At 33.4% G+C, this 14,706-nt stretch overlaps 2 protein-coding genes across 3 annotated transcripts; both read left to right on the top strand.

Moving 5' to 3' along the window:
• The first annotated feature begins 2,958 nt into the window (after window positions 1-2,958).
• On the top strand, window positions 2,959-9,920 carry LOC7459076 (putative pentatricopeptide repeat-containing protein At2g02150). 2 transcript variants are annotated; one of them, XM_024609647.2, is made up of 5 exons: window positions 2,959-5,683; window positions 5,878-6,030; window positions 6,865-6,997; window positions 7,440-7,687; window positions 9,728-9,920. In XM_024609647.2, exon 1 carries the CDS (start codon window positions 3,120-3,122, stop codon window positions 5,463-5,465), a length of 2,346 nt encoding a protein of 781 aa, XP_024465415.2. In that variant the 5' UTR covers window positions 2,959-3,119; the 3' UTR covers window positions 5,466-5,683; window positions 5,878-6,030; window positions 6,865-6,997; window positions 7,440-7,687; window positions 9,728-9,920. The 2 variants fall into 2 exon arrangements, with proteins under 2 accessions (XP_024465415.2, XP_002315826.4); XM_002315790.4 differs by lacking the exon at window positions 9,728-9,920 and having other exon boundaries at window positions 7,440-7,926.
• Window positions 9,921-10,767: 847 nt separating this feature from the next.
• On the top strand, window positions 10,768-14,367 carry LOC7462629 (26S proteasome regulatory subunit 8 homolog A). Its single transcript, XM_002315789.4, has 9 exons — window positions 10,768-11,062; window positions 11,478-11,575; window positions 11,746-11,970; window positions 12,093-12,155; window positions 12,253-12,416; window positions 12,951-13,107; window positions 13,217-13,315; window positions 13,400-13,510; window positions 13,961-14,367. Exons 1-9 carry the CDS (start codon window positions 10,840-10,842, stop codon window positions 14,099-14,101), a joined length of 1,281 nt encoding a protein of 426 aa, XP_002315825.2. The 5' UTR covers window positions 10,768-10,839; the 3' UTR covers window positions 14,102-14,367.
• The last annotated feature ends 339 nt before the right edge of the window (window positions 14,368-14,706 follow it).

Here is a 14,706-nt window from a genome sequence, read left to right as displayed (position 1 = left end):
TACTTGTTAAAAGAAATAAGAATTGTTTAAGTAATAGAAAAAGAAAATGAGATGAAATTCATTACCCATAATTTATACAATAATAAAAAATAGCAATAAAAAAAATGAGGATTAATTTTGACACCAAGAGTAAATGAAGAAAAAAACATTAAGGGATGAAATTGAAAAACAAAATAAATAAATAAAATGATAAAAGACAATAAAAATAGCAATCAAATAATAAGGACCAAATTAAATACCAAAATTAAATGATAAAATAATGAGGAATGAAATTGAAAATAAAATAAACTTTAAAAAGCATTAAAAGTAAAATAAATAGCAATCAAAAGAATAAGAACTAAAATTAATACAAACACGAACCAAGAGAAAATTATTAGTTCATTTGATTTTTTGCAAGGGCTAAAGTGAAATTTGATACGAGGAGAGAGAAAAGAGAGAGATAAAGAAAAAAAATTCATCAGAACTCAATTGTTGCTCCGTCATGCACACGTGACTAAGCACCATGAAAAGAACAACGCAACTCTTTAAAGGCCATCGTGAATGACAATATTTTACCACGCGGGAGGTGTTACTTGTGTCGCCTAAAAAGCGCGAACGCTTTCTATTCGCCGACACTTACATAGCATACGCTAGCCATTTTTATTTTTTAAAACTATATCTATATTTGTTAAAACACTAAATTATCATCATCCAAATCGATTATAACTAGAAAAACATAATAAAAATAATAAAATAACCTTGGGTATCAATGTAGTCATTTCATCGTGCAACAAGGTGGTAGAAGACTGAAAAGCCCATGAACTCCAAGTTTAATTTATTTATTTTTGCTTTTAAAAATATTAAAATTATTTTACTATATGTATAAAATATAAAAAAATTGATTTGTTCATGTTCAATATATTAATAGCAAATGAATCTCATAAAAAAGATTGTTTTCTTCTAATTGTTAGTTAAATAACTTTGCCTAAGAAGGGAAAGATGAACTTTTAACTATCCCATATCACAATAACATGTGTCTTGATGGATGGTGAAATGTTAAGCCCTATTAATTTTATTTTAAATTAATTGCTCTGATTTTCCAAGAAAAATGGTAAATGCAATATGAAAATTAAATTTTGTGTTCAAATACCCATTTTTATAAAATATAAATGTTTAGACATTGACACCACTTAGTGGGTGAACAAATTAAAGCACGGTGCTGGTTAAAAATTGTAAGCTTACAATTACAGTTCCACAACAAATTATGAATATTTTGGGAACACCAACAAATATTTATTCTGGAATGTAATAGTAGTGTTTTTTTTTTCACTCGAGTTTTTTTTCCTATTATTTTTTTAATTAAGTTGAATTGAGATCAAATTTGATAATTTGATTTAACTAAATTTAGGTACAGTTAGTACAATTTCAAGAAAAAATCAACATTTAGTTTGAAAAAAATAAATAAAATTTTATTCATTTAAAATAATTGAGAAAATAGAGACTAAATTTCAACAACAAACATTCAACTCCTCTTTCTTGAAGGAGTCCAGGTCTAGATTGCACGAGCAAGGAAAAGATCATCCTTTTTTTTGCTTCACTTATTTTTTTTTTCAAAACTTAATCCTATAACATTTAATTTATTTGAAATTGAACTTAATAGTGTTTTTTGATTACCTTGATATGGATATCCAACGATGTTGAAAAACAATTACGATGTGTGATTAATGTTTGGTTTTGTGAAATAAAATTGAATTTTATTGATCTAGAAAAATTAAGACTCGAGAAATAAAATGTGAAATTGAAATCAATTACAAGGATTCGGGTAAATAGACAACAACAAAGAGGGGTGGCATGTGCATAGCAAGTGCTGACACGTGAAGGATGTCGCCATGTTTAAATGATGCTTGCAGTTTCCTCTAGCATCGGAGTGCCACCTTTCTTGGTGGCGTTAGATGCGTCTCAACGAGCTCTTGCTCATGGTGCGGCGTGTGTGTAAATTGATGGCGTGTTGAGGTCTTTTTTTTTCTTCTCCACCTCCTCCCCCTCTTTTCCTCAACTTTTGAGCAAATTCTCTCCAAGATGCCAATGTGTCCTCCTAGTTTATTTTTATTTCAAGTTTGATTATCATTATATTAATTGTTATTTGTTTTGTTTTGAATTATTTTTCTAATTGAGTTTGTTTTTCAATCTCATCCATTGATATTAGGTTAATTATGAATCGAGATTCATGATTTTTCTAGTTTACTTTTTGTGAGGAAATCCTGAACTCATAACCAAAGTCAGGAATTTGAAAGGTTAGCCTATGATGCATTGCATATTTTTTTAGGATATTTTTTAAAGTACTTGTTCTTCAATTTCGTCGTCAACATTAGAGTTATTAAGGATTGAATTTTATAATTTTTTTCCTTTTCAACCTTTTGTTATGGGTTGGTTTGAGAATTAATTTTTTTATTTTTTTAGTTGATTTTTGAGAGATTATCTCGATCTTACAAGTGAAGTTGCATGTTTAACAGGTTTACTAATGTATTTTTTTATTCATTTTCTACATTGATTTTTTTAAAAAACTTATCATTCCACGTTAAGTTGGTTGAAAATTAAGCCTTAATTATTTTTTAATTTATATTATACAAGGTTATCCTCTTCTTATTACTTGGGTCATGTTTTTTATGGTTTAATTAAAATTGATCCAAGTCAATCTAATATAGTGCTGATTAAATATTATAACAAAAAAAAAAGTCATTTTATATTTAAAAAAGGTGTCATAAAATACACATCAGATTTTTTTATTTTTAAATATTTATTTTTATAAAAAAACACGTTATCACTATCTTTATATTTTTCTTTACACTTAGTTTTTTTTATGCGACCGCCGTATATTACGGACCAAAAATCTAAGGGGGATGCTATAAGTTATTTTTCATATTAAACATAGAAAGCATGGGCTTGGCCCGTGAGTCATAAGACTCCTCCAAATACTAAAAATGTTCAGAATTGACACAGGTACACACCATAGCTGCCGAGAACTAAAAAAGCTCATAAACCCTCCTCGTGTCTCCTAAAGTCCTAATACATAAACCCTAATTTTTCTATCACCTAAACCAAAATCACTCACAAAAAACTATGATTGCATCAAAACACAAATGAGGCATATTGAAGCAGCTATCATTTTCCTCTTCAAAATGTTAATTTCTCTCCGCAATTTGGGTAGCAGTTTACCTCGAAGAGTAAGCCCTCCTTGTAATCATCACCTCTCTTCCATTTTCTCTTCACCTTCAACAACAACTACACGTGCTTGTTTAATATCTTGCTGCTTCACTGGCGTCCTTTGCATACTTAGGTTCCCATTTGTAACCAAATCAAACTCAAACCCCTCCAATTTTTTTGATGTTTTAGACAAAGTTTCAATGACTAAAATCATTCAACAAGACCAATGGAATGACCCAAGAGTCGTTGGTTCAATTCAGTCTTCCTTAGCCCCAATATGGGTGTCTCGGGTTTTGGTTGAATTCAAACAAGATCCAAAATTGGCTTTGAAATTCTTCAAATGGGCTAAAACCCGAGTTGGGTTTCGCCACACTACTGAATCCTATTGTATATTAGCGCACATTTTGTTTTATGCTAGAATGTACTTTCATGCTAATAATATTCTGAAGGAATTGGTTTTATCCAGCTGGGTTTTGCCGGGCTCTGATGTTTTTGAAATTTTATGGACTACGAGGAATGTTTGTGTTCCAGGGTTTGGTGTTTTTGATGCTTTGTTTAGTGTTTTGGTTGAACTAGGAATGCTTGAGGCTGCTGGTCAGTGTTTTTTGAGGATGACCAAGTTTAGGGTGTTGCCAAAGGCACGGTCTTGTAATGCCTTTTTGCATAGGCTGTCTAAGGCAGGGGAAGGGGACTTATCAAGGGATTTTTTTAGGGACATGGTTGGGGCAGGTATTGCCCCAACGGTATTTACATATAATATTATGATAGGTCATGTGTGCAAAGAAGGGGATATGCTGACTGCTAGAAGCTTGTTTGAACAGATGAAAAAGATGGGGTTAACGCCAGATATTGTTACATATAACACACTTATTGATGGATATGGTAAGATTGGGTTGCTGGATGAATCTGTTTGCTTATTTGAAGAAATGAAGTTCATGGGTTGTGAACCCGATGTAATAACCTACAATGCCTTGATTAACTCTTTCTGTAAATTTAAAGGAATGCTTAGAGCTTTTGAATTTTTTCGTGAGATGAAGGATAAAGATTTGAAACCAAATGTCATATCTTATAGCACATTAATCGATGCTTTATGCAAGGAGGGGATGATGCAAATGGCAATTAAATTTTTTGTGGATATGACCCGTGTTGGTTTGTTACCCAATGAATTCACATATAGTTCTTTAATTGATGCAAACTGTAAAGCTGGCAATCTAGGTGAAGCTTTCATGCTGGCTGATGAGATGTTGCAGGAACATGTTGACTTGAACATTGTTACATACACGACTTTGCTGGATGGCCTTTGTGAAGAAGGGATGATGAACGAAGCAGAAGAGTTATTTAGGGCAATGGGGAAAGCTGGGGTAACTCCTAACCTGCAAGCTTATACTGCCCTTATTCATGGGCACATCAAGGTTAGGAGCATGGATAAAGCCATGGAGTTATTCAATGAAATGAGAGAAAAAGATATCAAACCAGACATATTGCTTTGGGGAACCATTGTTTGGGGTCTTTGCAGTGAAAGTAAGCTTGAAGAATGTAAGATTATAATGACTGAAATGAAGGAGTCTGGTATAGGTGCCAACCCTGTCATATATACAACACTAATGGATGCTTACTTTAAGGCAGGGAATCGCACAGAAGCAATCAATCTGCTAGAAGAGATGCGGGACTTGGGTACTGAGGTTACAGTTGTGACCTTTTGTGCATTAATTGACGGTTTGTGCAAAAGGGGTTTAGTTCAAGAGGCAATTTATTACTTTGGCAGGATGCCAGACCATGATTTACAACCCAATGTTGCAGTTTATACAGCCCTTATTGATGGTCTTTGTAAAAATAATTGTATTGGAGATGCAAAGAAGCTGTTTGATGAAATGCAAGACAAAAATATGATTCCAGATAAAATTGCTTATACTGCAATGATAGATGGAAATTTGAAGCATGGGAACTTTCAAGAAGCATTGAATATGCGAAACAAGATGATGGAAATGGGTATAGAACTTGATCTGTATGCATATACGTCCCTGGTCTGGGGGTTGTCACAATGTGGCCAAGTGCAGCAAGCAAGGAAGTTTCTTGCTGAGATGATTGGAAAGGGTATCATTCCTGATGAGACTCTGTGTACTCGACTATTGAGAAAGCATTATGAACTAGGAAATATCGATGAAGCTATTGAACTGCAAAATGAATTGGTGGAAAAGGGTCTAATCCATGGCAACAGCAATCCTGCAGTTCCTAATATTCAAACTCGAGATGATTTAGATTTGTCTAATTTTACAAAATAAAAATTCAAGGCACAAGGCTTTTCTGGCACCTTTGCTTGGATGGGTTAACTGTCCAGACACGGTTTTTGATGCCAGTTCACTGATTTCAATATTGCTTCATGAGCTCTTTGCAGATGCAGATCTGTTAAATGAGTTCCCAGGTAGCAGCATTCTGGTGACTGTTAGAAGAAAAGTTGTAGCATTTATGCCCGATTCAAGGCTTCCAAACATTACTTTAGGTGAGTGGTAAACGGTGGATTCTTCAGGTTTTCAGTTATAACAGTAGAAGCATTGTATATAGCAACTTTATTAGTTTCATGGACATTGATTAAACTTGAAAACCACTCTGAATGGAAATGGTTGAACCAAAGTTGATGCTGATGATATTTAACTTTTCTTCTGTGATTCACTTGAACTAAATTTTCTTATGCAGATGGTTGGCTCTCAAGTTGGAAGATTTATACATAAGTAATGGAGTTTCAGGTACTCCTGTACACAATATAAACCAATTGAAAGCAATTAAACATTGCGAGGAAACTGGATGTTCAATTGAACTGCATTCTGACCTACCTCTTTGATCAGCAAGGTAAATTTTGCTTTGTCTAAATTTATATATTCTGGAAAATGTCTCTGATAATTGTATACTCAGTTTGTCTATGTTTTTCTGTTTGGTCAATGGTTTCCCTTGGGCTTTTGTTCTACTGATGAGGGTCGGATTGGGGCATACCAATTAAAAGAGATGGAGATAATGATACTATCATGTAGAACTTGGGCAATCATCTCCCAGCAGTTGCTCAATTATAAAAAATTATATATTTGATATTTTCTCCCATCTTATTAATGGTTGTTCTAATTTTACCAAAAAAAAAATCTTTATTAAAAGTAGAAAAAATTTAATTAGAAAAAAATTGGCTGCAATATTTTAAGATAGAGCAGCACAGTCTGTAAAGTGAAAACAAAATATAGAAAATCAAGATAAAACGCATTCCATCTTTGTTGAATGGCTGCTAAAGAACTCTAAAAGCCTCAGCAGTAGCACCATAAACAGGCTAAGAACACTATTGTATCCCACAACAGCTACTTAAGGATAAGAAAACAATTCTATCCCTCAATAGATAATTCAAAAGGAATTGATTTTTAGAGATCTAAGGTTTTCCGTCCAATGTCATCATGCCTGAAAACATAGCTTGTCTTCATAAGATCAAGTAAGACTTGCATATCCTGAGCTGATGCCTTAAAAAATAGTGTCATTTTTTTATTTGTGCTATAGATAATGATAATACATGCATCTTCAAATCTTTTCAACACTGATGATAAATTATAACTTTTTCTTAAAAAAAGGCTGGTGATAATTAAGGGTTAGAGGGAGCATATCTAGGATTTGGTTCGAAAATGTTAATTGTTGAAGTGATGGATGCAGGGTACGAGCTATGGAATCATTAGCAAAAAATGGAAGTACTGTTTTTGTGGATGCACTTATGACCTGCTGTCCAGATGAAAAGGAATTGTTGTTGAGCTGGAAGGGAATTATAGTTCTTATATTTTGTGCAAAGGTAAAGCACAGAAACACATTGCAGCTTGATATTCCCTCCCTGTGTTCTTATGCTTGCTGTCTGTTATTTTACATCATCAGTTCCGTATTGGGAGGTACAGTGACACATGGCCTAGTGTGGCTGTCATTATATGTTTCACTATCTTTGTATTGTTCCATGTAGTGGTGGTGGCAGGTTTATTGAGTCATGGAACACATCAATTCATTCGTAGCTCGAGTTTTATAGCAGTCTTAAGATATCTTCTTCAAAACTCAGAAACCAAAACTAGCTGAAATTGATTTGAGCACGTTGTTATCCTTGCCAATTAGTTTTTCAATGCACTTACAGACGTGCCGACATACTTGTGCACGTATTTAATGGGGGGATGCTTTAATGTCTAAGTTTACTGACTTCTGCTTAAATATTATTCAGTGTTTTTTTCTGACCATCTTTTATCCATCAGGTAAGGGAAAGGGTTGCAATGCATCGTTGTGTGCGTTATAGGTACCACAGAGACATAGAGAGTCGAAATAGATCTGCAGGAGTTTGGGCTGAAAATAAATTTTGGATCTCATGATCAACCTTGTGAGACATCCATGGTGAACTTGAGCTGCTAGAGAGTTTGCTTGCATGCTGAGCGGCTGCTTTCAAACATCACCACCTTTTTAGAAACAGCTTGGCAATGCTGCTTGTTTAGTTCGGTCTGACCTGGTATGTTTACAGAATCGGATTTTCTTTATCTGGCTATGGTGGATGACTAGAGCAATGCTGATTTACATCTTTACAGCTTTCAGTACAATTTCTTCTCTATTTGTGACAATGAAACTAGGTTTAGGTGCCATCGTAAGAGGCAATCAGCTGATGCAGTACCAATCAAATTGTTCAAAATGAACAATATGTATCTCTATTTCGAATTTGAAGCTACCAGAAGAAACATGAAATTTTTTTCATGGGCAGGTCTACGTGAGCCAAAACAGTTTAATTGATTGGCAATAACGAAGTGTAATTCTTAATTAGGCTAAGTTTAAAGAAAAAGATTAAAAAAAAACATAAAAAATAACATGAGTTAATTCATCAAATTCATGACCCGAATCATGAGATCAAAATAACATTATAGAAAAACAAACATAAAAAACAACTTGATTTAACTTGAGTTAACATATTAAATTTACAACTGATCATTAGACTGAAATAATTTTATAAATATTAAATTAAAACTATTATGAAACTCAATCTTTAATCACCATGTCGGATCCAATATTGAACAGTGAAATTTATAACAATTAAAATAAAAAAATGATAGAAAATAAGTCAAGTCAATTTAGGTTAACTCGCTAAGCAATATTCTCTAGTCATAAGGTCAAAATAACTTGATAAAAAACAAACTGAAACAAATTATGAAACTTAATTCTCAATCAAATACAATATTAATTGATGAAATTTAAAAAAAAATAATTTTTTAAAAAATTAAATCAACTGACTTAACCTGCAAGCCGGGTCATGAGACGAAGATAACACAGTAAAAGGCAAATCTAATGTTGAGGGACTTGTGACATGGATCATGAGATCAAAATAACCTCTTATAAAGAAAATTGAAAAAATAGATTGATTTAACCAAAGTTAAAATGTCAAAACTTGCAAACCTGATTATGAGATCAATATATCCCTACAAAAAACAAATCAAAACAGATTATGAAGTTCAATCTCCAACCGATTCAATGTTGAATGATGAAATTGAAGAAAAATTCAATTAAAAAAAAGACACAAAATAACCCAAATCAATCCGGGTTAAGATGTTAAGCATTATTTATGGGTCATGAGTCCAAAATAACTTAATAAAAAGCAAACAAAACAAAAAAGTCTAATTTTCATTCAATTCAATATTAAAAAATGAAATTGAGTAAAAAAATTAATTAAAAAAAAGTCAATCGAGTTAACTCGCGATCTGTTTCATGAAAGTGAAATAATTTAATAAAAAATAAATTTATTATTTAAACAATGAAATTAAAATAAAAATTGATTTGAAAAAAAATTAAATAGTGGCATGTGAGGAAGGTTTATATACAAGAGTGAGATGGAGGTGATGAATTTCTTATTAGAGTGTGTTTGAGAGTGGTTGCGGTTATTTTTTAAAGTGTTTTTCACTTAGATATATATATTAAAATAATATTTTTTTATTTTTAAAAAATTATTTTTTTTATTTTTAAAAAATTATTTTTGATATAGCACATCAAAATAAAATAAAAATTTTTAAAAAAATATTAATTTAAAATATAAAAAAATTATTATTTTTAAATATTTTTAAAATACAAAAACAAACATTGGAAACGAATTTATAAGAAATTCAGAATTCTATAATAATAATAATAAAAAAAAACTCCAAATTTCCAAGGGAATGCTCACAAACACTGATTGCATCCCGATTTTGAGGTTATATATATATATATTCTTAATTTTTTAAGGTGGTGCTTTTCTACTACGATCGGCTATTGGTCTCCAAGTTTTTTTAGGTAGAACTCCAAGTTCAACTCTCCTTTTTTTTTTTTTTTTATGATTTCCTTCTTATTTTATTTTAATGTCATCTTTATATTTTCAATATCATCACATCCTTCCATTAATTAGTGATACAAATGCCATTAAAAACTGACATCTACAATGTTCTTACAGCATTAAATCTCTACTGATGTGTATTTTGATCCTTCAAATATTTTTAAAATTTACTTTGGTCCTTTTATTTTGTTTTTTTTACAGGAAGTAGAAGAGTATTAACCCTACAAAGATACTCAAAGCAAACCTGGTGGAGAGCTGAACTCCAACAAGTTGTGCAATAAAAAAGATTGAACCTACCATATCCAAATTATACACTAGAAATGAGAGATGAGGATTAGAAAACACATAATGATTAAACTTGTTACTGTCAAAAAATCAATTTAATCCAATAACTTAAACTGTTAGATGAGATATCTAATTTTTTTTATTAAATAAATGAAAATGATGAGATTCAAATTCATGACCGCTTGATCAACAAGATTCTGATACCATGTCAAATAATCAATTCAATCCAATAGCTTAAGTTGTTAGATAAGACCCCAAGATATGATTTATATTATTCTCTAAGTTAACATCCTCATTTGTGTATGACTCGAATTTAGGAGAAAAAAATATAATTTATTCTTTTTTTCTATCCTTTATAATCTATTATAAAAGATATAAAAATATACACACTCAACCAAAATGCATGGGTAAATTAGTTGAAGGCAAAATTTCTTTAGTTAGGGAATTATATATTTTTTTTGTCTTAAAGTTTATATTTTTATATCGAGTTTATAAATATGCATATAGCAATATAACATATTTTCAACAGTTTTTATATATAAGCTGTGCATCGTGTGGAACAGAATATTATTATTTTAATAAGCTTTCATGTACATATCATAATTTTGTTAGCTATAAATTTGATATAGAACATTCTTTTTTTATAATTAAATAAAAAAATCAATGGCGAGATTGATATATTAGATTCTATATATATATATATAAAAAATTGAACTTTCCTAGCCAATCTCAAGTGCGGGAAGAGGGACTTTACCAAAAATAAAAATTGGTCGAGAAAAATAAATAGGAGCACAATACCAACCAAACTTGGTATGGACTCGAGTAGTAGTAGGAGCACCGATTGATTAAACCGTATGCTGTAGGGCTAACCGCCTCAGGCCCACAAAAACATGGGATGGGACTGCCTGCCATTTAATTTAGATTAATTATTAGTATTTTTGACTTGCCAGAAAAGAAACCTTTAAATTAAATAAAGATATTTGCAGCAGCAGCAGCAGCAACAGCAGGAAAAAAAACAATCAATCGCGATGGCAACTGTAGGAGTGGAGAGGAAGCAGCAGCAGCAAACAGAATCAACGATGACGATGATAGCGGAGGAGAGCTGCTCGGCGAAAACGGGAGCGGTGAGGCAAGGAGAGGGTTTGAAGCAGTACTATCTCCAACACATCCATGAGCTTCAGCTCCTTGTCCGCCAAAAATCCCACAATCTTAATCGCCTCGAAGCGCAACGCAATGGCCTTAATTCCAGAGGTGGGTTTTAATTCGACTCAGATTTATTAGTTTTTTATTTTTTCTATAGATGAATAGATAGATCATAATATATTAGTTAGGGTTTCATTATTCGATTTGTTGATAGCTTAGCTAGGGTTTTTCTTACCTTCTCCACAACAACAACAATAATAATTGAAAACCAAATATCTAGGGGGAAATAACAGAATACAATGAATCTGTACACGTCTTTTTGTAAATTATTCCTAATTTTGGGAACCTGTCCTTGTTTTGGTGATTGCGTTAGCTACTACGGTTCGTGGGATATATAAGCTTATCATGGGTTGCACGACCATTTCGGTTTTATGCTACTGGATTCGTCAACTAGATGATGGATTGCATCTGCCATCACTTAACGTACAGGTTGAATGACATTGTTAACTTTTGACATGTTTAGTCAGGATGCTTAGAGAAGAGTCGCAGCTACTTCAAGAGCCTGGGTCATATGTTGGTGAAGTTGTCAAAGTAATGGGGAAGAACAAGGTGTTAGTTAAGGTACAGTATCTGTTCTTTTTGTTCAATGCAAGTCAATATACTTTTTATTACGCCATGTCATGGTCCGTTCTCTATTGAGTATTTTGGTGGTAAGCACTCAATGCTTTTAAAAGCATTGGAATATTGATGTGTTATTAACGTATAGATAAAACTAAGTGGCCTTTTTTTAGGTTCATCCAGAGGGGAAGTATGTTGTTGATATTGATAAAAGTATTGATATCACAAAGATCACTCCATCAACAAGGGTTGCCCTTCGCAATGACAGCTATGTTCTTCACTTGATCTTGCCAAGCAAAGTGGATCCTTTGGTCAACCTCATGAAGGTTGAAAAAGTTCCAGATTCCACCTATGACATGATCGGTGGTCTTGATCAACAAATTAAAGAGATTAAGGAGGTTTGTATAGTCATTTGTTTTTGTTTCCGTCCAAGGATTTCCTTGGTCTGTGATTATAACAGCCATGTTAGGTTTTTGATTTTCTCATTGCTTCCTGTTACTTTGTCTTGACACCTTGGTAGGTCATTGAACTTCCAATCAAACACCCTGAATTGTTTGAGAGTCTTGGAATTGCTCAACCAAAGGTATTGTGTCATTAAGTTTTTTCCATCTGTTAATTCACACCTTTGGTGTACTTGGATTTTGGACTAAATCTCTCTGTCTCTTTCCCTCTTGTCATAGGGTGTTCTGCTTTATGGACCTCCTGGCACAGGAAAAACTCTACTGGCTAGGGCAGTGGCTCATCACACTGACTGTACTTTCATCAGGGTTTCTGGTTCTGAATTAGTTCAGAAATACATTGGAGAAGGCTCTAGAATGGTCAGAGAGCTTTTTGTTATGGCAAGGTCCGTCTCTTTTCTTGCGCCTCGCGCTCAATTGATTCTTAGTGTTTTAAGGCCCTTTTCTTGAAGTATATATGATTAAATTCCTCCCATCTTCTATTTTCAACTGCTGTGATAGAAGGCAGTAGGGCTCATTATTTTAATAAATAAACCATAACCAGGAAAAGGGGCCATGTTGCCAGATTAAATATGTTTGTGGCATGAGTTAAACTGCAATTCTGGCATACCAGGCACAACATGTTATGCCTCCATTCTAGAAAGTTGCAGCTTGGGAGAAATAAAGTTACCATTCTGATTTTGAAAACTATGATCCATTTGAAAGAATATTTTATCCTTTCTTTTTCTCTAGAGCTGGTCATCTCTCATGCTCTAACTTTTACATTTCAAATGCTTAGTTGTAGCCTAATTTTGATCACCATTTACCTGTTCGTTTATAGCCTTATGTTATGGTGCACAAATCTGTTTGCTTATATACTCTACTTCACATTTCACATCTTATATCTCGGTATGATTTCTGGGTTGATGGTTTTGTCACAGAGAGCATGCTCCATCAATCATTTTCATGGATGAAATTGATAGTATTGGATCCGCTCGAATGGAATCTGGCAGTGGCAATGGTGACAGTGAGGTGCAGCGTACTATGCTGGAGCTCCTCAATCAGCTGGATGGATTTGAAGCATCAAACAAGATCAAGGTACTGGAGTACCTTCAGAAGGAAGTAGATCAAATAGGGGGAAACTATGCAAGGTATTGACATAGTTATTCATGCTACTCACTACCATTTCTGGCAAACTTTTTAACAGGTTTTGATGGCTACAAATCGGATTGATATTCTGGATCAAGCTCTCCTTAGGCCAGGAAGAATTGACAGGAAGATTGAATTTCCAAATCCCAACGTGGATGTATGTATAATTTTCATTTGTTTGACTGTTCTCTTTGCTTATTCTGTTTCATAAAGAGTGATGCAATGGGTAATGAATATGCAGTCACGTTTTGATATCGTGAAAATCCATTCAAGAAGGATGAATTTAATGCGTGGGATTGATATGAAGAAGATAGCTGAGAAGATGAATGGGGCATCTGGTGCAGAGCTCAAGGTATTTTTCTCACTATATCAGTTTCTTTTATACCTCTCGCTTTTATTGTTCTGAATGCTTAAGTAATTGGAAAATTGTATATCTCCTGGAGCAATTAGGTAATATTTGGAAAGACATGATAAGGAGAATTGAAGCTCTATTTTATACAAGTAAATGAAATAAAAAAATAAAATAAACAAAGATAAGAAAGGGGATAGGGATAAATCGATCAAAAACTGTTTAACTTGTTCCTGTGATACATACAGTTTTCGTTTCTCCTCCCGTGTTACTAATATCTAACTACTGTTTTGGGCAATGTTTCTTTGAATGTCCTTGGTGAAAATTGGTGGGGGGAAAAGGTATTTTTATGTGTATCATGAAACAGAAAAACGACTCTACAGATGTACAAGCAGCTTTGATTAAATTGTAACCATGTTTGATGCTTGCTTGCATCTTGTTATGCTTTCACAGGCGGTGTGCACTGAGGCCGGAATGTTTGCTCTAAGAGAGAGGAGGGTCCATGTTACACAAGAAGATTTTGAGATGGCTGTAGCAAAGGTCATGAAGAAGGAGACAGAGAAGAACATGTCTTTGCGGAAGCTCTGGAAATAAATCGGTTTCTGTAACTTGCTGTGTTTTCTGTTTGTTTTTTTTTTCTCTCCTATGAAAATGTCTCAAGAATCGAATAGGGGAGCAATTTAGAGCATTGAATATTTACGCACTGGATTTCCTGCCTGGACCTTGTCAGCACCATGCACATGATTTCTTTCACGAGATCAAGGGATGGGCATGGAATTGTTGTGTTTTGAAAGAGTTGTTCGTGTATTGTCTTTGTAATCCTGAATGCCTGATGGGAATTATTTATTTCTTCTTGATTATTGATTCTTTATATAAAATTGCTAGGAGCAAGGCCTGCATCGCTTGAGATGAGGTCAGAAATTGAGGGATAGCTTATTGGAGAAGTTCCAAGGGTAGGATTTGAATAATGTAGGACCTCCCATCTTGGGTCAAGTCTTAACAACTAGTGTTAACCTTGATGGGTTTCGGTAGCCTCCTGCCCAAGACCTGAATTGCAGAAAGTTATAGCCCTGGTGGGACTCCTGTTTTCCTAGGAATGCCACTGTCTTTTCGGAGGTAGTCTCTCATATTATGTGCTTCTTGTTAAAAAAATAAATAAACAAGATCAATTGAGTCTCAAATTAGTAATTTGGCTTTGA

Source organism: Populus trichocarpa, chromosome 10, assembly GCF_000002775.5.
Source record: "Populus trichocarpa isolate Nisqually-1 chromosome 10, P.trichocarpa_v4.1, whole genome shotgun sequence".
Classification (NCBI taxonomy): domain Eukaryota; kingdom Viridiplantae; phylum Streptophyta; class Magnoliopsida; order Malpighiales; family Salicaceae; genus Populus; species Populus trichocarpa.
This window is presented reverse-complemented; position numbering and strand designations above follow the sequence as displayed.